Below are 23894 nucleotides of genomic sequence, written 5' to 3' on the forward strand. Positions count from 1 at the left end.
ATCAAAAATCTCAAAAACTCATAAGAAGATTTATTTCTTATTTTTTGAATGTCTTTCCACTTATAAATATATTAATTAATTAAAATACTTTTTATTTAAAAAAATATTGAAATTTAAATATTAATTCAAAAATCAAAAATAGTAATCATATATTAGAAAAAATTATATTTAGTAATCAAAATTATAACTACTTTAAATAATTAAATAGAATATTTATTCTAAATTTAATTATTAAATTTTTAATCCCATAGTTAAATAATAAAGTTTAATATTTAAGTTTTTTAAAAATAAAAAAATTATCAATCAAATTAATTAATTATTCTTTTTTTTTATTAAAAGCAAATTAATAAAACAAAAATTTGTTAATTAATATTAATAATTTTCAAACAAAAATATATCTTTATTTATTAATTTCAGTTTTTTTTTGAAGAAGAATAAAATATTATTATATAAATAAAAATCAAAATAAATTTTTAATTTTTACTAGAAACAAATTAATCAAACAAATATTGATCAATTTTAATAATTCTGTTTAACAAGGTATCTTATTTATTTATTATTTTTCTATATTATTTGATAAAAAATAAAACACTTTTAATTAATTAAAGGATAAGAATAAAATTTTTGAATTTGATATTTAATTTTTATATTATTATTTATGTATGCTTAAGTACACACAATACTATAAAGACAGGCTTCAGTTTGACTATACCTTAGGAATTAATGTCTGAATTATTGGTTTTGTTATCTTAAAAATATTTATCCATATAATAATTTTTATTTTAATAAATTCTTTTAAATTTATTAATAGAATCAATTAATAGTTAGCTAAAATTCATTAGGATTTATCTTGAACATTTGTTAAATAATTTATTTATTTATCCATGTAAAAAATATTAAATGGAGTTATTTGTTTATTATTAAAAATTATTTTTGAGAATAGATTATTTTTTTTCCCCTTTTTCAGTAAATGATTAAATTCCTTTAAATCGACGTCAAGATATTTGCTAAGTTGATTTTAATTTCAATTTTTTATAGGAATTTATAAGAAAAGTTTTTTAAATTTTGAAATTTAACATTACAAATAGTTTTAAACAGCAAATAAATTAAAAGTATTAATTATTTTGAACCTGACCAGATCATTAAAAATTTTTTCCTGATTAGAATTCAAAAGACTGTAAAAATTTTTAAAGTAAAGGGATGATTTTTTTTTTACAAATTATTATAAAATAAAGTTTATTCTCATTTTATATTATAAAAATAATATTCAATAGCTTGAATTTATGAACAAATAAATATTTTTTAAATTGTAAAAAAATGCTCAAAAAACTTTTTGGAAGCAACAATACCTCTAAAAATTAAGAAAATTCTTCTTCGTCTTCTTATGCTGAGAATAAAGCTCCATAAGATAATCAGATAGAGTGCGAAAGAGTTTTGTATGAAATAAAAAATTAAGAAGAGGTTTTTGATAAAAAGATATATAAGTATAATCAAAAAATTGATATGCTGAAAGAAACTCTTAAAGAATAAGTTTAAAAGGGTTAAAAAAGGTAAGCTACTTTTAAACTGATGGAAATTAAACAATTAGAAGCCTATATTGATAGAGCAGAAAATTAAAAAACTGTTTTTTTGAAGGTACGTCTATAGCTAGAGAATGGATTAGATACCTCTAATACCTAAGCGTAAAGAGAATTAATTACTACAATATGGAAAATAAATTATTTTGATATGCTTTTATTTGAAATAAAAAAGAATTTTATCTTAAGCAGCTAATATTTTGAAAAAGCAAGAAAATGATGTTGATAAAATAGTCGATATTATTGATGATTTAAAAGCCTTAGAATAAGATTAAGAATAAGCCAACTTAGCAATGAAGGTAATTATTTATTTAATGAATAAAAAATCAACTTAACTTTTTTTCATTTAAAAATAAAATATTAAAATTAAAAGGAATATTTGCCTGATATGGATGAATTTGAAGCTGAATTTGAAAGAATCTTATAAGAAGAAGTATATAATGATAACAAATAGGTAGACAAAAAAATAAACTCTTTGAATTAGTAATAAAATAAAATCTCATAATAAATCAATTAGAATAAAGTTTTGGAACAAGATTAAGAATTCCAAAAATAACTTTAAGACTAGTTACTTTGCTGAGAAAGATACACTCAAATATATATGAATTGTCCTAGTGGTTTATATAATGATTTAAAATTAATTTAATTTATTGTTTATTAAAGAAATTCAATTAGATATTTTTTAGTTGTGGATTTCAAATATAAAAAAAAAGAAAAATAGTTAGTTTTAAGTAATTATTATGAATTTTATTTAGCTAATTAATTCTAAAATTTACTTTAAAAAGTTTAATTTTAAACTTATCAATTAAGCATTTTTTTTATCTAATAAGATAATTAAAAATATAATTATTATTTTTTAAGATTGGAAAAAAATATGTTAAGCAAATTAAACTATAAATTATATTTATTTAATTTAAGCAATACCTTACATTATTTTATACTAAGACATGTAATGCTAAAACAAAATAGTAGAAAATCAAGTGGATTTTTCTAAAAAAATTATGATGATTAAAAATTAATTTATTAGTTTACATATCATATAAAAATGAGGAGGATTAGATAATTCGCTGAACATAAAAATAATAACTTAATATTATGCCCAAGAAAGAATTTGCTCTAGGGATTTGTTTGGTTGGTTTTATATAAACGATCAGGAATAGAAATGAATCAAATTAGAATTAATTTAAATTATTTTAAATTGTAAGTAATATATTTGTGTAAGTTAACAAGACAAAAAGGAACAAAATTTTTTGATAATCAATAACTATTCAAGATTTTAATTTATTATTTTTATAATTTTTGTTTGTATTTATGGAAATTGAAGATCCATCCTGCAACAGTTGCTTTTTTGGGATTATCAAGAAAGAAGAAATAAGTAGTTAATAAAATATTTTTGCTTGTCAGCCTAGGCTTGAAATTGTTTAATTAGAACCAATAAAGAAGGGAGATTAGGGCGATTAAAGTGATGAGGATGAAAAAGATAGCATTAAAAAGATAAAATAAAAACAGCTGTTTAAGAGAAGAGTTTGCAATAAATTAATGAAATATAACAATAACAGCGACAACGAAATAAATAGATAAAAATATATTCATGTAATCCCTAATTTAAATATTCCTCCTCCTATTGGAGACTACTTCGTGTTCGGGGATATCATTTTAGAAGGCGATTTTAAATAAGACCCATTTAATATGGATAAAACTTATTCATGGGCGTATTTTAAGAGAAGCAATAGTGTAACTTATTTGAAGGACATCAAATGCATAGAAGTTGAAATGAGTAATAAAAATATATATTTGTTGACTTTGATTTGAAATCCTATTTAGTTGCGCATAGTATTCATTCATTCTTTCTTTCAATTCATTCAAAATGTAAAATGAGCTTTAAATATATCGAAATATATAAACTATTTTTTTACACTATCAAAATTTTGATTAGTTTTGTCAATTTAATTCATAAATCAATCTCTAAGAAGATTCAATTAATTTTAATATCGAAATGGCTATAAGCCACTTTTTTTTGAGGCTTTTTTTATTACCAACTTTAATTATAAAAAAGAAAGATAAGTCAATACTAACTAAAATTTTTCATTCATGACTCAGAGGTATCTGAATACTCCTGATTAGCAGATACACGAGCTGGGATAGTTGCTTTCAGAATATGAAAATTTTTCGAAGGAGATGCTTTAGAAAATGCAATAAAACAAAAGTTATATTTAAGAAAATAATTTAGAAAAGATTTTGAAAGATCTTTCAAAAAAATACTACAAGAAGAGTATGGAGTGGATGTAAGGATAAGTAGATGAGAGCAAATTATATATGTATATGGTTTCTGAGTATGATTTCGAAACACTTGATAATGACTACAAACTGATTGGTTACAGTTAAAAATTGTTAAATTTGATAGGATTAAATGAAGTAGAAGCAAACAACATATTTATGAGAAAGGGGAGATTGGAGATTTTTGATGGATTGTCTAGGTAATTATAATTTTCTATGAATTTTCTAAATTTATAGCTTACATCTAATAATTAAATATTGTAAATTGAAATAGATTATATCGTTTGATGGTTAGATTGATGAATATATATTAAAATAAATTGGGTTAAGCATTTATCCTAGACCATAATATAATTACCATTGATGGAATCACAATCCCTAATAAATGTGAAATTATATTACCTCCATTCAGCTGTATAACATAAGAGAGCTTTAAAGAGTACAATTATTTTGGAGATTTTTTGATGTCCAAATACTGCACCTTTAGACTATTTGTGTTTCACGTGAACCCTAACATCATAAAATAAGTAATGAGTGTGAGAGAATAATAAAAATAGACTCCTCATTATTTATACCAGGACATGGAATATTCTATGCTGAGGTAAATAAAATAAAATAATATTTTAAATGATATTTAATATTAGAAAAGTTTACATTTAATTTGTTAAATAAACAATTTTATATAAAAAGTGAGGTGTTTATTGATAAATTCTATCCTTAAAATAATTAAAATGCAAGTCAAATGAAGTAGGAATAGGATGAGTAAGAGAGCAGTAAGGTTTGTAAGTATCGTAGCCTTTAATGAGTAGTAAATATTTGAGCTTTAAGATTAAAGAAGCTAAAAAGTAATAGTAAGAATAATGAGATGATATGTATAAAAATGTTTATTTGTTTGTTTTCATTGATTTTTTCTTGATCCAAATAAATAAACAAAGTAATTGCTTAATAAACTAATTAATTGTTTTTCAATTTAAAAATCTCTGGTTATAAATGATCAAGTAAAAGTTTTTGATTTAGATAAAAAAAAGTACATTTTATATTTACATTATCTATATTAAATAGTGATTTTTTAATTAATTTTTTAATCTATTTGCATAGTTAATAATGCTTGTAAATAATTTTTGTTTATATAAAAACTCAAATTTGCTAATTAATATAATTTGCAGAAAATAACATCTGCAAACTTGGTTATATTTCGCTTTAAGAGGAACAAAAAACACATAAATAAATAAAACTTATCTTGAATTCTAATTATTAAATGGAAATAGAAAACGACAACGATTCTATTTAGCAGACATCAGAAGTTGTCACAAATAGTGATAGTTCTAGTCAGAGCGTAAATAGTAACAAAGAAACTAATTAAATTAACTTTCAATTTGTAGTTCTTAAAGAAAATGATGATGATAAAGAGAAAGTAATCAAAAAGCTAAAAAAGGAGCAAATGCGAAAGAGAAAAATTCAAAATAAACTCGAAAAAGTTAAGAAATAAAATAAGTTATTAGGGGTTAAGCAAAGCGATTATACCATTTAACCATTCTTTTAAATACTTCAACCAATGGAAGATTGCTTCGTATTTGGAGAGATAGTTCTTGAAGGAGATTACTACAGAGACCCATTTAATATAGAAAAAACTTATCAATGGTCATACTGGAAGAGAGGAGAATATGCTAGTTAAGTAAAAGAAATATGTTGCACCTAAGTAGATATGAGTAAATTATTTTTCACTTTTGCAAATTATCTATCTATCTATTGAAGAACTTTATTCAATAGTATAGTAACGCAAAAATGTAATTAAAGTACAAGAATTTTTTTGGCAAGAATCAAAAGCAAGTTAAAAGCATTTAATATTTAAACAAAACAATTATATGAGAAATTTTTAGCTTAACAATGTTTTTTTATAAATTTAGAAAGAATGGTTAGTACTGAATTTGATTTTTAATATGCAATTCAAAAATACTTAAACATGCCTGATTAATTAATTCACTAGCTTGGCCTCTACTTGTAGGAATACTACGAGAAAGCAAAGAAACATTTATCGTTAATGAAAGAAAGAATAAATGTGCTCCGTGACTTAAAAGTGAAAGAGTAATTCTAAATGATCTCATAAGATTACTTTAAAAGAGGTTTAGAATGGGTTAAAACATAGGTGACAAAGGATGATATTTATATGTATATATATTATGAAATAGATTTTGAAACACTTGATCAAAATTATAAAAACATTGGGTACAGCCAAACCTTATTAAATTTACTTGGACTTAATGAAGAAAATGCAATACCGTTTATTTTGAGAAAAGGTCGTCTTGAATTTTTAGATGGTCTTTCTAGGTAGAAAAATAAATTTTCTTAAATTAACGCTATTAATATTTTGTTTAAAATTAGACTAAGAAGATTGATAGGAAGACTTTATTATATAAACAGAAAGAAACCAAATCATGGATTCTATTTTGAGCATGATATAATGACTCTCGATAACATAAAAATCCCTGTAAAGTGTGTTATCACAACACCAGATTTTTAATGCTTCACTCCTGAAAACTTCTAACATTATGATCTATTTTTCGGAGAGTTCGCATTAGAGTATTCTTGCTTCAGAGTCTTTAAATTTGAAATAAATCCTAATATAATAGAGAATATTAAACAATAAAGAGCTCTTAATGAAAAAAATTATTAAATTGATTTTGAGTATTCACTAATGAGGTAAATTTTATTGTATTTTTTAACATGAATATTATTTAAAAACATTGTATTAATTTAAAAGTGAAATGTTCATAGATAAATTCTACAAAAACTAAGACGATGAAATTTAAAAAAAAATAATTCAGTAAAAAGCTGAGGATGAATAAAATAAATCAAGAACTTGTGGAATAAGGTATATTTGAAAAGAAAATAATTAAAAAAATAACTAACTAGTAATGCCTAACAAATTAAAATAGTCATGTAATCAATAACATAAAACCTATTAATTAACAAACATTTTATGAATCAGTATAGCAAATAAAATCTAAAATAAAAATATATTTTAATTAATTAATTTAGAAAATACTAAAATTTAAAAATATAAAATCATTTAATTTAAATAAATAATGATATTTTAGATAATATTCATAATCAAATAATAAATAAATCAATCAATATATTTATATATATCTATCTATCAATAATTAAATACTTTATTTTGCTAAAAGCATGTATCAATTAAAAAAACTAAAAATACAATCCAATCTTAATTATTTTTCAATTAGAACATAAAATCTTACTTTCTTTATTTGATTAACTATTGATATTAATTTAGGAATTTTTATGATTAAAGCAGGCTATAAATAAGAAAAAACTTATTTATGCCATATAATAAATTATTTATGTATTTTATTTGTATGTCTGAATTAAATAATCGTAAGTAGTCATTAGAAATATTAAATATTGTTGTAGTATAGACAACACTCACTGAATGGTTATATAGTATCAAATACAAAAAAGAATTGCATCCTTTAAGTTTTTGGGAAAAGAAATTAAATTTTGCAAACTCTTCAAAAGAAAGAAAGATAAAAACAAAGAAATGTAGATAGAGTGAGAGATTTCTAAAATAATAATTCAATAAAAGCAAATAGAATACAATTTGATTAATTATCTATTAAAATTACTCTCACATTATTTAAACAAATATAAAAAAAACTAATACCACAAATTTATAAATCTAAAAAATAATAAAAAAGTAAAACAAAATTGTAAATGGAGCTTGAAGAATCTCATTCTCACAATACAAATTCATCAGAGGTTGATTCATACTAATACAGCTCTAACTCAGTCGAAAAAGATAGTTCATAGAAATCTACTTGCTCTGAACTGTAACCATTATAAATTGTAAAAACTGTAATCAAAAGAGCAAAAAAAATTCCTATTTTTTTGCAGAAGTTGAGTAAGTAAAAAAAAAAAGAACAATTAAAAAAGTATAATTTTTTGATTTCGCCTCTATGTTTTCTTCCTAGCGAACTTTTGGATGTTTATGCAAACGGAGACGTTATTCTCGAGTATGATTTCTTAAAAGACCCTGAGACAAATAAAAAAACTTTAAATTGGTCATATATTAAATAAATCACTAACGTAGAAGTGAAGGAAGATATGAACACTATTGAAATTCGTTAAAGTAATTTTAGCAAATAAAAATTTTTAATATTCCTTTTGCTCTTTTTTTTGATTATATTAAAATGCTAAATATAAGAATATTTTATATTTATTCTCTTCTAATTTTATTTTTTAAGGTGTAAATGTAGAACAAAAAAAAGATTTACAACATTTGTATAATAAATATATAAATACCCCTGACTAGAAAACGCACGAACTAGGAATCGTTCTCCGCTAGTTCGAAATATAGAAGACAGAAATTTTGAACAGTTTTTTCAATATGGTTAAAATGAACCCAAATATCTTAGAACCTCTCTTTAAACTTCAATAAAAATATGTAGCTGCTTGTCTTGATTGGATTAAAAAAAATATAAGCCAGAATAAGTATTTTTTTTATGCATTTGGAAGCTATAACTAAAAGTTTAAACAGTATGAATAAAACCATATAGGATTCAGCAAGCCTCTACTTGAATTACTTGGTTTTGATGGAGAAAGCTTTAAGAATTACATTTTAAGGAAAGGAAGATTTGAAATTTATAATTCGCTTTCTAGGTAAAAAACGATTATTCGAAAATTACATTTGTTAATCAATTAATTAATTATATTTTCAACTAATATCTTAATTACTTTTCTAACTTATTGCAAAGTTAGATTTGTTTTTTTATTAAATAATTTTGATAAAATTAGAATGGAGATGATTATATAAAAAATCTAATATGGAATTGAGTCATGGTCAGAAAAAAAATGGGATGTCGTTTTACTCACAATTGAAGATATTCCTGTTTACTGTTAGCAAAGAAAGTTAGCAATTTCAATCAAATAATTTTAAGATATCATTTAAGAATACAAACTTTAGAATATTATTAATGAAAGTTGGATTGATTTCATTAATCTTTGTGGAATAACTGAATTCTTTATTGATGAAAACTAGATACAAAATGTATTAAATTAAAGAAGATAAATAAATTAATATGATCCCATATCCGATTTAGCCTACACAGCTCAAAGGTAAAATTTATTCTTAAAATTTTATTTAATTAAATTTTTTTTTACAGTGAAATATTGATAGAAAAGTTTTATAAAAGTGAGTATGAAGATATTTAAAAAAAGTAATAATAATTTTAAAATAACTACTATACTTAAGATGAAAAAATAATAATAAAATGAATAAATAAATAAACTGCAAATATAATAGGCTTAAAATATTCTTATACCAAAAATCTTCTAATAAAACTAAAAGTTCAATTAAAATAACTTCTTTAAAATATTAAAAATAAATATTAACTAATTAACCAAACCAATAAACAAATAATCAATTTAACTCTATTAAAAATATATTATCATAAAATCCAAATTAAAAACTAGAATAAATATATATTTTAATTAACTAATCAATTTTAGGTAGTATTTTATAATAAAATATATGTTAATTTTTCCTAATTAATATCTATCTAATTGACATTCACTCTCTAAAATATTTAAAGAGCTAAATATATCCTTATATTTAAATTATTAATTATCTCCTTTTATTTATATAATAAACTATTTTAGAAAATGTAAATTTTTTAGAAAAACAATCTCAAATGAAAATATAATATCATTTTCAATTTTGAAAAAAAATTCTAAAAATAAAATACAAATAAAATTTACAAAGAAGAATTTAAAAATATTATTTTTTTAAATGAACTTGTATTTTTAATTTTTTTTATTTGGTGGTATATGAAAGAATATAAATAAATAAAGAAATTAATATTGATTTTTATTTTTGTTTGATTTTGATGATAAATAGTAGATGTATTAGAAAAATAAAGACCTAAATTTGAGTTGAAAATTTTCACAAAATTAATTAATTAAATTTGAAAAGCAAATTGATATTTTTGAATTATTTTTTATGATTTTAATAAATGATTGACAAATATAAAAAAATATAAATTAATTACAATCTTTTATTGCTTGATAAATCTTGCTAGTGAGAAGAAAGATGCATTTATTAATAGAAAGATAGATAAATCAAATGTTTTATATAATTAAAACTATTAAATCCTACTATTTATAGCTTTTAAGAATTTATTACACCTATTTTGATAATTTATTATTTTAATGCTAAAATGCAGAAACAAACATTTGGTCAATCAGTGGTATTTTTAAATCATACCATTTACTGTTGCTGCATGTTAGCTATTATTTTAATATTTTTGCAAATATCTCATTGGTAGATCAAAGGATTTTCTTTGAGCTTAAGATTAATTCTGAGTTTATCAACTGGTTCTATTAAGAAAGCATAGTTGAGAACCATTTCAAAGTTAGGATCGCTTTCAAAATCAAAAGTCTTCATGAAATAATTAATCATAATTCTAGCTTCTATTAAGGCAAGATGTTAGCCAATGCAGTTTCTGGGACCAGCATTGAAGGGGATAAAAGTGTAAGGAGTGACAGTATTTTTGTTAAACCATCTTTCAGGCTTGAAGGAATGAGGGTCTTCGAAATATTTAGGATGTCTGTGAACAGAGCAGGGAGAGGGCTTAACAATAGTTCCCTTCTTGATAGGAATGTCCTTAAGCATGTGGTCTCTAAGAGCGACACGATTGAATAATTAACCAGCGGGTCCATAGAGACGTTGAGTTTCTTAGATAACTCCATTAAGGTAAGGAAGCTTAAGGAGACCATTTTGAGAGTAGTCAGTGTTAGCATCAAGTTCTTCTTAGAGTTTCTTTTTAATTTCGGGGTGTTAAGTAAGGAACCATATGGCCATACCGCAAAGATGACCAGTTGTATCCATACCAGCAACGTAGAAAGTCATGAATTCACTAATAATTTCATCGAGGGAGAGGACTCCAAGGAGGTTATTCTTTTTAAGATAATAAACAAGATCTTCCTTGGTAGTTTATTCACCACGCTTTTCTAACTCTTCTTCTTCTTTGATACGCTCGTTGATGATGTCACCAATCATTTGACGGAATTCTTTTATCTACTTGTTCAACTTTCTGTCAGATTCTCTGATGCCCCATTTGAAGAAATTGGTACGGAATAAGAAGTAAAAGGGAGTGCTAATTTACTTACCAACAGAGTTGATGAGGTATGAAAGAGCTACAGACAAACTCATGCCATAGAAGGATTTATCTTTTGAAATATTACTGAAGAAGGTTTAGATAACGACTTCAGCAGTGATTTCTTAAAATAATTCGATGACATCAACGTTTTTAACATTGCCTGAATCAATATAACGCTTATAAACTTCCTTAGTAATTTTTTCTATTGATGGGACACGTTTGCTGAGTTGTTCGAAGTGGAAGACACCAGAAAGTACATTTCTGTTTTTCTTCCATTGGGGGCCTTCAGAGAAGATGATTCCCTAACCTACGAGTCTGATGATATTGTCAATTAAGAGAGTAGTCTTTTGATAAGCCTTGTTTTCAAGTTAGACAAACTCCTTAATATATTCAGGGTCAGAAATCTTGATGATGGCACCTGTGGCATTGTTTTCAACATAAATTTTAGGGTCTGATCCGTCATCATACATATGCTTCAAGTGATGATCAACATCTTTGTATTGCTTAACACGTAAGCCAGCACCATAGAAAACACCAACGAAAGGGTAGAAAGAACCTTTACCCCACTTCAAGTATTTTCTGTACTACAAGTAAGGATTGATAATAAATACATACAAAATGTATAGGACTATTGCTAGACCTGCTAAAGCAAAGTAGCTTACCATTAGAAACTTGTCTAAATATCTATTTATGTTTTTTTTAATTTTTAATACAAAAATTTTTTCTTAATTTTTTATCTTTAATATCTTTGGTTAATCAATTTAAGCAATCAATGGTTTGGATCTTTGGCCTCTAAAACATAAGACTTAAGTTAATTAAAAGATCAAAAATAGAAATGAAAATGGTATGTTTACTTATTTTTAATTTAAAGATACAAACAAATAAATAGATAAGCCTATTAACAGAAACAAAAAAAACAAATAATGAGTGAAAGAAGGAGAGATATTAAATCAGACATTCAATCAATCAATCAAAAATTGTCAAAATAAATCAAATTATTAATAATTAATTAATTTTAGATGTTTTTTTTTTTCATATAAAAGAATTATACGTCAAATATTTTTTGCAGTACGCTATTTATATATAAAAGAAATTCTTAGCTTGGTATATCAACAAATAACAAATATTATTTCTTTAATTGAGTAACCTATTAATAAATACTTCTACTTTGAATAAACGCACCTTAAAACCATTTCTTATTATAATCACTAGATTAGATATACAATAAATTATAAAAACTAAAATAGTATTCATTTTTATGATAAGATCTTTTAGTATGAATTAATTATTATTTTTTTTAGATTACCTCCAGGTTTACAATCGCATCCAATTAAAAAATTAATTTGACAAGTGATTTTGTGAATAATTCTTTTATTAGTGACTCTAGTTTTCCCTTTTAGAAAAGTAGATATAATTTTATATATTTGCACATTATCCCAGCCAAGCATTTTATTCATTCACTATAATTGATAATTCAAAGTTCTTTTTTAATTTTCATTTTTAAAGGAATTAAAGAAAGATATTTCAAGGCCTTTTTTTCAAATTGTTTTTCTAAATTGAAATATTTGTAAGTCATATTATTTTTTTAATTAGTTTGTTCCCTCCAAACGAAATAATTTAACTCAATCTAACCATTTTCTCTATTGTTGTTAAGCTGTTAGAATTTATTTTTCACTAGCTTTTAAAATAACTTTTGTTCTAAGTTTTTCAGTTGTAAAATATAGTTTATGCTTTACAAAATATCTTTTTTAATTGTGGACAAATAGCATTTTTTACCAATTGTATTTAGCGTCATTTAAAAAAAATCCCCCTTATTAATAGTATGATATGTTAAGATATTCTTTTTCACTAATTAAATTACACTTTTTTGTGAAATAAAAATTGGTTATTGATTAATTGATTTCTTAACATGCTACTTTTATTTATCTAAAACTGATAAGTTGAGTTTAAAATTTTATATCTCCCATTTTTTAATTTGATATCTAAAATAAGAAGTAATTTTAATAAAGAGAAAAATTAAAATAATCCAGCTTTAAACTTATTGCATTTTCAATAAATATGATTTTTTAAACTTAATAAAAAATATTTATTTTTAATTAATAGTAAAAGAATTACATTTTTTTGAATTGACTTTATTATGTAATCTAATTAAATATAATTGATAAAGGCTATTGATTTCCCATAAATAATAAATTTACTCACTTCTATAAAAGAGATTGATGTATTTTAATTCAATTTAGAATGCTCTTATTTTTAACTAAATTTCTAGCTTAATTATTTGAATTTAATAGCTCTATTTATTATTATGTTAAATTTGTTGAAAAAAAATAAAATTATTAAAAGATATTATTTAATTATATTACTTTTGGATGATTAATATTAAGAGCTGACCTAGTTTTATTTAATCAAATAATAAGAAAGAATTTAATTTTTTTAAAAATATAATTTAAATTCACATATACCTTTTGAAAAAATAACATTTTGTTTATTATTTTTCAAAAATAAACTTTTAATTAATTATTTTCATTATTTTGTTTATTTGATTTTAAATTTAAGCTAAAGTTTTATTGGTACTCATATTAATTTGAGCAAAAATATACCAAAATATAACAAATGTAAAATTTACTATGCTTAATTGTATTTAAATTTTTGAATTTTTTTTATCCAAATATTAATGGAGCAAGATAATTTTATTTAGAATAATTCAAATGACAAATTAAAATATATGAAACTAAAAAATTAAAATATTAACTATTAATTACTACAAGAAAGAAACATAAAAAAAATTTATGTTTAGGCAAATAAAATCAAAATTTTCAAGTAAAAAACCTTTAAAATTATTAATAATTATAAGTTTTGCTATTATTCAAACAATTTCAATGATGATTTTTAAATAAGTTAAATTTAGTTATTTAACATAAATATTTGGTTTTATTTTTATTCATTAAATTAATTTATTTGCTTTTAAATTACTTTACATTCAAACCTTTTGAATTGACTATTTTCCTTTAATGTTTTCAATCAAATGTACAGGTTTCCAAATATCTTATGGTCAATAGAAAGCCATATTTATATTATAAGTTTAAAAAAGTATAAATTAAAATAAGTTTAATATTTTGATTCATAAAAAATTATTCTTAAAAAAATCGTTTATATTAAATTTATTTTATTTAGTTCTAATCATGCCTATTTTAAATAGAAAAAAATTTCTTATTTTGTATCTATGTTTTTTGAATTAATTATTAAATAAATAATTTAAAATAGATTTTTTATTTTTAAATTAAAATAATTAATGTTAACTTTTTGGTTAAAATATGTTTTAAATGCTTCTTAAAGTTTAGTGAAATTAATTAATTAAATTTATATTCCTTTTTTAAAATTTATCAAATTTTTGAATTTTTTTTAACTCCTATCTCATAAGAAAAAATCTGTTTAAAGTATATTTTACTAAAAAAAATAGAAAAATATGTAGATTTAAAGATATCATAAATGAAATAAATAAGCAAGCGATAGTACTTCTTCTCTTAATAAATTCTCAACTAAGAGCTAGGATTTGGCCCTAAATAATTTTAAAATATAAAAATAAATCATAATTTTTGGAAAAATACAATCAATCATTTGTGTTATGATCTTTAAGTACATTAGATATGTTCTGAAGAAAACCAAATAACCAAAAATCAAAAAATTCAATCATTTATAAAGATAAAAAACCCTCTTAAATATTTTCATATCTCTAAAATGAATTTTTAAAAAAAATCAATTAAAGGAAAGTAAGTCTGATGAATATTATTTATTTATTTAGTATTAATTTCCATTAAAAAAAATTCAGAAAAAAATCTAAAAATAAATAAAGCATAAAAATGAAAGTATGCAAGTAATAATTTTATCAATATTAGTTTTTAATTTAAGAGCTTGAAATGTTTATAAAAAAAATAAGTTTTTAAACGGAAGGAAGATAAAAAGTATAAATAAATAAGTAATTTACAGAGATATTTTACTTAAATCTTGGTTTATTTTTTCTAAAATATATCTTAAATAAGTACATTCAATTAATTTTCTTACCAAAATAATTAATTGTTTATTTAAAAGTAGAAGTAAAAAAAAATAACCAATTTTTTAATTTAAAAAATTAATCACATCTTCTAAATTCGAAAATCTAAAATTTAATAATTGATTTATTGAAACAAAATATATTTAATAAAATTTCAAGAAAATATTTTTTAATTTTAACTCATTTATTCATATACAAATTTAACTGTTAAAATTAAAAAATATTCTCATAATAAAGATTTTAATTTATTTTTACCAAAATGAATTTTAATACAAAGAATTAATTAATTATTATTTCCATCAAAAATAATTTATAAAGTATATTTTTATTTATTTTAAAGATTTTGTATTAAACAAAATGAATCTTAAAAGATTAATATTGATAAATGAGACAGATTAGCTTAAAATGTAATTTAATTTTATTAAATATTTTTTAATTATGAATATTTATTTTTAGGTTTTATATTTTATAAAATTACGAACACATTTTATATTAATTATCAAATAAATTATTTAATTTCGCTTCAGCCTTTCTTTTTTTTAATTGATTTTAATTTATTTGATAAAATGTTATTTATAAAAAAGATCTGAATATTCTACTAAAAATCACATAAAATATTCCACTAAATTCAAAAAAAAAGAATTTGTTATTTTATGCATTCTTCTTTTTGTTTATGTTATTTGTAAAATTCTGATAAACAATAATATGAAAAGGCATTGTAACAAAAAAGTGTAATTTAACTTGAGTATTATTAAGCAGACAATCCATATTTAAGCATTAATATATATTAATGATTTTAACTCAATACTAATATAAAATAAGATTTGTTCTAATTAATTGATTGATTGATAATCATCACTAGTTTTACTTTATTAAAGTCAGATTTAAAATTGAGAAATGTAGTAGCTTGAATAAGTTAAATCTAATTTAGATATGAACTGCCTAGAAGAATAATCATTTGATTTCGAATAGTGTTATGGACAATATATTATGCTTTAAACACCATCTCATTCTTTGCTTAGCTCAGAAAACTAAAATTCTGAAGATTAGTAACAAGAAGAAAATAGAAATCAAGAATTATTATCTAAAAAGATAGTAAAAAAAAGAGCTAAAAAAGTATCAAAATTCATCCAGCAAAAGCTGAAATAGAAATTGCAAATAAATGAAAAGCTGGATATTTCTCTCTTCAAAAATATTTAACTTCATAAGGATATATTTTATATTTTCGGTGATTAAATTATTGAACTAGATTATAATTTGAAACCTTTTGAAGATAGACCAATAGACTTAAATTAGATTACGCAATTTAAAAGTGTCAAAATGGTGGAAAAAATTAAATAAATTGATACTATCGAGCTAAATTATGGTAAATATTTATAGAATGTATGTATGATATGCTAATTATTTAAGTGATAATTGAATAATCACAAAATAACTTTTGTGTATTTAATGTAAATTATTTTTAATTAAAAGAAATGAGCTCAACATAAAGAAGCTAATTTCAATTTGTCATAGACAGGTTTTTATAAAGTGATCAAAGAGATTTATATTAATTCGGTTTATGTTTACAGAAACTCTAAAATTTATCAGTTTGCTGCTAAAACGATCTTAATAAGCATCATTAAATATTAACAAATCCACAAAACTGCTTTGCAATGATAGAAAAATAAAATCTATTTTACTAAAAAAGCTATGAATGGATTAAGTCAAAAACTGATGAGAGTGATTTTTTTACATACACACTTTCTAAGCTAAACTAAGAGAATATGATATTCTAGACTAATAAGACAGGTATTAGCAATTCATTTATTGCATTGTTAGGAGGTGATTTTGATACCATATCTCAAGTTGCTCTTCGAAAAGGGGGATTACATTTCTTGAATTCCAGATCAAGGTAGTGAAATCTGATTTATATTTTTTATTAGTTATAAGTAACAGATCATTTTATAAATGATAAAAAGTTAATTTAATAATTAAGAACGAAAGATAATAATTTATTAAGATAAATATTGATTGATTAATAGTTAGGTGGATGGATATAAATATAAATAAATCATCTTACCCGCTAATATTACAAATCTTATAATTTAAAAATAGAATCAAGATACTAACCAAATGATAATTGAGTTGATCATTTCTTGATCAATCAATCAATCATCCAACCAATTTTAATTAAGTTTTCTAATTTATTTTATTGCTTTAGATTCATAAGAGATAAATATTTTTAAAAATATATCTTAATACATTTCAAATAATAAATAATATAGGTTTTTATAGGTTTTTGACTAAATATAATACATAAATACGTTTTAAAACCCACAAAGAGAGCTAGAGTTTGAGCTCATAACATTCGACTAAATAATTGTACCTTGTAAAGCAACAGTAGAATATCTCTATCTTCCAATTTGTAGAGATGAAAATTGCTTTTACAGAAAAACATACAAAATCGATTCAATATATTGGATGAATTTTTATTCTACTTGTAAGTTAATAAAATATCACGTGAGTCCAAATATTATAATGTAGGTAATTGAGACCAGAAAAAAATTGAGTCAAGAGCAAAAGATATTATATGAATCTTACTTTGATGATTTTGTATACACCACTGAAAGGTTATATTTAATAATGTCTATAATTTGTACAGCTATTTATTATTTTTTATTGAACAAAAGCGAAATATTTTTAGAAAAATACTATCAAAAAGAAAAAGATCGTCTGAATAAAGAGAAAAATAGCAAATTACAGCATTGTGGTTTCATAACAATAAAAAATTGATGCCTTTTTCTTTTATATTAATAAGTTAAGACATTAATCAAAATGAACTTAATTAAGAAAGACACTTGTTAAAAACTAAAAAGAAATGAAATGAATGGATTCTTATCTGATGTATATTCTTTGAATTAGCATATTCAAATAATCATATGCGCTTGAATGTTAATAAAGATGCACACACTTAAATATTTTAAATTTTCTATTCTAAAAAATATTATGTTAACTTCAATAATAAATAAAATAAATTAAAAAAAGAAAACCTTATTTATTGCTATTTTCCTCAAACTAAAATTACTAAATATTACATTTAAATTGTAATAATGTGGTTGTTTGTTAAAATTTATTTCTAGTAATTTTTAACATCTAAAATATAAATTTAATAGTAGTACAAAACATATACTTTTGTTATAGTGCAATTAAATTTAACTTCTTATCTCAAGAACTTGTTAAATAAATTAAACCATTGCTATAAAATAATAAAAAGCTAAATTAAAATTCATTCAATAAAAATAAAAAAATCAATCACAAAATCAAACTAAAAAATATGCATGTATTTTAGTTAATATTACTCTAATTAATTAATTATCAAGAAATAAAACTTATCTTTTAGAAGAAAGGAACTGTTTGCTATCGTAAATAGCTTTAATTCAAAAAAAACAATTAAATTCAATGTTAGTAAAATAGTTCACAAATATTCTAAGATTTGATTCACATACATTTCAAAAATGATTTCAAGTCTCATGATACTTTTTATTAGTCAATAACATTATTAAATAATCATTCTTTTCTCCTTTTTAAATTAAAGATTAAGAGAAATAATTAGAATTTTTTTGTTTTTGATTAATTTTTATATCGTCATTACTACAGTTTCCTCTTTTTCTTTAGAAAAATGAAATTAATTTTTTGATATTACTAAAAAAATGTATATTTTGAGATAGTACATAATCATTTATCAGGTAAGGTAATTTATTTGGTTCTTATATTAATTTAATCAAATGAGTTTTTTCATAAATCTAAATGCATTTTTAATCACAAATAACATATTCCTAATTAATTTATAATTTTACTGAAGCTATAAGATAGTATAGCTATTTTGACTTCTTAAGAAACTGTAGTACTATGCTAAAGATATCTTTTATTTTATAATTTAGAAAGTTATCTTACTTCTCTTATTAAATATCAATCAAACAAACATCTTACCTTAAAAAAACCTCTAATCCTTTTTTAATTTTTACTTTTTAAAATTCATTTTGAAAATTGAATAGAGAGCTGAATATCACACACTTATTCAGAGAGTAAGGTAAAATAATAAAAAAAAGAAAAAAATTCAAATTTTTTTTGAGAGATATTTATTTTCGAGATTTCAGAAATCAGTAATTATCAATACCTATATTTTCTAATTTAATAAATCATATTTATCTGTAAATTTATTTGCAAATGTTACAATATTTAATTGTTCCTCCCACCGTTTTTTTATAAAGCATTTTATGAAAATATTATTAAACAACTTGAAAGTTTTACTTCTCAATATATTATAATTATGCTATACACTCTGATTAGTTAATATCACATCAATTTTTAGGAACTGTGTTTTAGCAAAAAGTATGATAATTGATGTTTGGATAGTTAAAACAAAAAATATTTCAAAAAATTTCGAGGTTATTGAAATATGTAAACATCATTTAATATTTATTTAAGTATTTTTAAAGAATATCTTTCCCAAAGAACCCATGTAACATACTGAATTTTTGTATTTTAAATTTAAAATATTATAATGCCAAGAGAAAAAAGTACACGTTTATATACACTTTATCTAATTTTAATTTACTTATAGGTTAGATAACTATTAAGATAGTCTATTTGATCTTGTGAAAAACTCAAGTTTTAAACAAAAAGAAAATTAACCATCGCTTCTAACTAAATTAGTAAAAGAAATCAAATATCTTCAAGACTTCACAAAACTTGTAATGAAAAATAATGTTTTTTCTTTTTGATATGTTTCCAAAAATATCTTAATATCATATTATTTAGCTGAAATCAAATCAATTACAAAGGGTTAGATTATATTTAGACATTTAAAAGCTAATTTTATATTTTTAAAAATTAAATTTTGTGAAGAAAGCTGAATTTAAATTAATAGTAAAAGAATAGAAATTTATTTAATTTAAAATTTATTTTTTTTAAAAAAGTGAATGAATTTGAGTAACATTTATTTTATAAAATATATATTTTATAACAAAATTGTTGGATTAAAAATAGGCATAAATAAATAAATAAACAAATAAACAAATGCGTTTGATAGCGAATTAATTATTAGTTCAAATAATTTAGATGGTATTTGTTTAATTCTAACCTTAAAGATGAAGGAAATATCGATTGATGGATTATATATTATTACAGAAAACAATAATTAGAATTACAAAATATTTAAAATGGCATTGATTAATTAAGAATGTAAATATAAAAATGTATATTTATAGTATAAAAGGAATAAAGGTTAGATAAGTAAATAAACTCAAATATTTACTTATGGTAGGATCAGACCAATTCATAAATTTAATATCTGTTTAAGATTGGATAAATAGATTGATATTTAATTAAATTTCAGATGATTGATTTTAGTATTTTTCTAATAAAAAAAAATAATTAATTCGCCTTAATGATCAACTTTGTGGGAAAGAATGCAAAGATCTTAATGCAAATTAATAAAGTGAAAATTAAGAAAGGATTATTATTTTTTTCGAAAAATGTAAATTAATCATCTTAATTTTCTTTTTCCTATTTTTTTTCAGTTTTTCATTGATTAAATAACTCTCTTTCAATAGAAAATGTAAATTTTTATAAATAATACTAATTCCCTTTAATGCAAATGTTACTTTTTTTAATTAAAAAGATCAATTTTTAAATTCATACAGAAGCATTTTTCTAATGTTAATATATATTTATTTATATACATATGTTTATTCAAATTTGTCTTAGAGCATAAAACTAAATATATATTTACAATATATTTTGCTCTAATTAACAATATAAATAAAATGTAAAACCACTCATCTCATAAACACATTTATCTCTTATTTAACAATAATTTAAATTTAAATCTATTATTTTTTTTTCTTCAAAAAGTAATTTTATTTATTTAACAAATGTAATTAAATGAAATAAATAGGCATCTTTTGAAGTTTTATCTAGAAACTCAAACAATCTATCTAGTTAAGAATATATAAAGTATCTAAGAATAAGATAGCATAATAGAGCATATCTGAAAAAAAAAGAATAATTTAAATCATCTACATATCAAAGAAATATTGAAATATTAAGTAAGAAAGCAATTGAGAACTTCATACAAACAAGGGAAAATTCTAATAAATTGTATTTTTACCAATCTCAATAGAAAATTGTATCTTGTATTACTTTATATAGCTTACTAAGCTTAGAAATTACCTTTGAAGCAATTAATTAGATGCTGCTTTAAAATTAATTTAAATTTTACCACAAAATTTGAGCACTTCTAAACTAAAAATTGTTAAAGAGCTATTTACACACTTAAATGCAAAAACTGCAATTATTTTTAAATATTTGATAAAAATTTTTTGTTTTTACTAGATAAAAATAAGATAGATAATTGATTAATTAACCAATTCGAACTAATTCATATCAAAATAATAGGTTAGAAAATTTGTTCAATAATTTAAGATATGTGAAAAAGTAAGTCTATAAATTTAACATATATTTTTGAACAAAAAAAATGAATGAAGAGAAACTTATTTGTTTCGAACTTGCTCAAAATTTTAATGTTTTTAATATTATATATTATAAAAATTAATAACTATTCAATTGACATTTAAAAGGGAAATCATTTAATGAATCATAGTAAGTAAATTATTATGTGGTAATTTTATTACAAATAATTAAAATGAATAAATCAACTATTTATTTATATAATATTTAACAAATAAGGTGTTTATAATATAGTGGATAAGTTTTCAGTGGAAGGTTAATGTACCGATTAAGTTGTGTTTTGAATTTAATTTATTTATTTATTTTTTGTTAATGAATAATGGATTTTATAGAAGTGATTGATCAAGTTAATTCTTTATCATGTATATGTTATCAGTATTTCATTAAAGCTGAATGATAGAGCTAGAAAGGTAAGTTTGGTTCGATAATTATTAATTAATAAATTACAATATTTCTAAGTTGTATGAGATAGATTTCTTATTCAAATCACTGAGGTAAAGAATTTTAGCTCTTTTTTGTTATTCTTTCAAAGGCTTTACTTTACACTAAAAGGATTATTCAGAGCTAGTCATACTGCCCAATTTGGGAGATCTCAAATCAGAGCTGAAGCTTTAGGAAACAAAAGATTGTTCTTATTATTCCATTTAGTAGAGAGGAATGTATTCTTATTTGATTGTACTTAATGAGCATTGGCTTTCTTCATCAAAACTACCTTTCTCCTTTTGGTTGATGGATTTAACTATGGCACGAATGTTAGACATAGATTAGTTTGAGTTGGTAGAGGAAGAAGTATTCATAATTTTTTTTTGTTTTAGGTTTTTTCTGTAGAATGACTCCTTCTTATTGTAAATGGGATTTTCAGGATAGGCAGAGTTCCACATGAGGTAAATATTATTAAGTTATGGATTCATTAAGTGCTCTAATAATAAAATACATAGTTACTTTCTCCATAATAAAGTAAGACAATTTTCCTTATTATCAGATTCATCCATCATAATAGTTTTAACTAGCATTTATTGATACTAAGGAACAAGGTTTTCTTTGTTAAGTAATTCAAGGTATTCACTTAAGAGTTGAACATATTTGGGATTCTTATGAGAGGAAGGAGCATCTAAATTGCTGTTTGATTTTTGTTTTAAATTGTTAACAATATTTTTATGGAACTGTTTGCGATTGAGTGAAGAGCAGAAGTATGTGCTTTAGATAAAAAGAGGAGCAACATAGTCTTCTAAGAAGAAATTGACTATACTGTCTTGCATTCTTTTATTAACATAGTTAGTATCTTTGCCCTTGTCAGAAAGTAATTTTTGGATAAAGGTGCGGATTTCTTCTTTCTTTTCATAAAGGAAAGAGGTGTCCATATTAGAGAAAGTAGACATTGAGTTTTTATGGTAAGAACTGTAGAGATTCAAATACTAATAGTAAGTAAAGTTTTAAGTGAAGTGTTTGTGATTTTAAGTGAGAGTGAGAGTACTTCTAACTAACTAACTAACAAAGATTACTTTACTGAGTTAATGAATGAGAGTGTTAGTGTTTATTTATTTTGTATTTATTTTTTTTTTTGAAATTTTGATTTATTTATTAATTATTAGAATTATATGAAGAGATCTTTCAATCTATTTAATGCAACTATGGATCTTTCCCCATTTGAATATTTATCTATTAATTAATTCAATAAAATTAATTAAATAAGGTAGTTTTCCTATATTTAATAAAAGTCAGTTTTTTTGGTTGATTGATTTACTATTTTTTCTTTACTTTTTGTTAAATTAAAGCATAAATGAATGGGTGTGATGATTAATTCCAACTCGCAATATTAATTATTTGATATTATTTTAGAATTATTATATTGAGCTGAACATATTTAAGGGCATCTAATTTATTAAATTCCATTCTTATGAAATCTAATATCTTATTTCATTATTTTTTTCACTACCCCTTAATTTCTTTTCCCTACTAGGTTATTTTACTAATTAATTTATTGTTTTCTCAAACAAAAGTCATTCTCTAAAAAAACTTACAAAGCTCAAAATTAAATTAAAAATCATTCCCTTTTTCTCTATCTCTTTTCTGCTTACTATCTTCATTTTGGAAAAATAGTTTTTACACATAACATTTGAACATTTTCTCTGAATTTATTGTGTTAAAAGATATTTTTCAGGTACCATAAGCTAAACCTATTACAAAAACTAATAAATTTTTAAAGAAAAAATCTTCATTCTTCCTTTTTAAGCAGCGAGAATGGACAAAGTTTTAGTACATTTTTATCAAAATTTAATGTTGTCAATAAAAAAGTTTTTG

At 21.8% G+C, this 23894-nt stretch overlaps 7 protein-coding genes across 7 annotated transcripts; 5 read left to right on the plus strand and 2 right to left on the minus strand. All coding sequences in view use genetic code 6, as the record gives it.

Annotated features, from left to right (window-relative positions):
- Positions 1-1317: 1317 nt before the first annotated feature.
- TTHERM_00395780 (SNF7 family protein) lies at positions 1318-2157 on the plus strand (the record flags this gene model as incomplete). The annotated part of the gene is made up of 3 exons (XM_001011950.1): positions 1318-1682; positions 1753-1876; positions 1951-2157. The coding sequence occupies 3 exons, from the start codon at positions 1318-1320 to the stop codon at positions 2155-2157; spliced, it is 696 nt and encodes a 231-aa protein (XP_001011950.1).
- A 731-nt stretch (positions 2158-2888) lies between these two features.
- TTHERM_00395779 (hypothetical protein) lies at positions 2889-4659 on the plus strand (the record flags this gene model as incomplete). The annotated part of the gene is made up of 4 exons (XM_001471196.1): positions 2889-3354; positions 3634-4054; positions 4129-4455; positions 4545-4659. The coding sequence occupies 4 exons, from the start codon at positions 2889-2891 to the stop codon at positions 4657-4659; spliced, it is 1329 nt and encodes a 442-aa protein (XP_001471246.1).
- Positions 4660-5112: 453 nt separating this feature from the next.
- TTHERM_00395770 (hypothetical protein) lies at positions 5113-6736 on the plus strand (the record flags this gene model as incomplete). Its single annotated transcript, XM_001011949.3, has 4 exons — positions 5113-5563; positions 5762-6182; positions 6237-6554; positions 6616-6736. The coding sequence occupies 4 exons, from the start codon at positions 5113-5115 to the stop codon at positions 6734-6736; spliced, it is 1311 nt and encodes a 436-aa protein (XP_001011949.2).
- Positions 6737-7586: 850 nt separating this feature from the next.
- On the plus strand, positions 7587-9146 carry TTHERM_00395760 (hypothetical protein; the record flags this gene model as incomplete). Its single annotated transcript, XM_001011948.2, has 4 exons — positions 7587-8001; positions 8117-8531; positions 8667-8987; positions 9035-9146. 4 exons carry the CDS (start codon positions 7587-7589, stop codon positions 9144-9146), a joined length of 1263 nt encoding a protein of 420 aa, XP_001011948.2.
- Positions 9147-10185: 1039 nt separating this feature from the next.
- TTHERM_00395750 (cytochrome P450 family monooxygenase) lies at positions 10186-11694 on the minus strand (the record flags this gene model as incomplete). Its single annotated transcript, XM_001011947.3, has 1 exon — positions 10186-11694. The coding sequence occupies one exon, from the start codon at positions 11692-11694 to the stop codon at positions 10186-10188; it is 1509 nt and encodes a 502-aa protein (XP_001011947.1).
- Positions 11695-15977: 4283 nt separating this feature from the next.
- On the plus strand, positions 15978-17855 carry TTHERM_00395730 (transmembrane protein, putative; the record flags this gene model as incomplete). The annotated part of the gene is made up of 3 exons (XM_001011945.2): positions 15978-16446; positions 16554-16974; positions 17348-17855. 3 exons carry the CDS (start codon positions 15978-15980, stop codon positions 17853-17855), a joined length of 1398 nt encoding a protein of 465 aa, XP_001011945.2.
- A 4118-nt stretch (positions 17856-21973) lies between these two features.
- On the minus strand, positions 21974-22972 carry TTHERM_00395720 (hypothetical protein; the record flags this gene model as incomplete). Its single annotated transcript, XM_001011944.1, has 1 exon — positions 21974-22972. One exon carries the CDS (start codon positions 22970-22972, stop codon positions 21974-21976), a length of 999 nt encoding a protein of 332 aa, XP_001011944.1.
- Positions 22973-23894: the final 922 nt, after the last annotated feature.

The sequence above is a fragment of the Tetrahymena thermophila genome (genome assembly GCF_000189635.1).
Source record: "Tetrahymena thermophila SB210 genomic scaffold scf_8254719, whole genome shotgun sequence".
NCBI lineage: Eukaryota > Ciliophora > Oligohymenophorea > Hymenostomatida > Tetrahymenidae > Tetrahymena > Tetrahymena thermophila.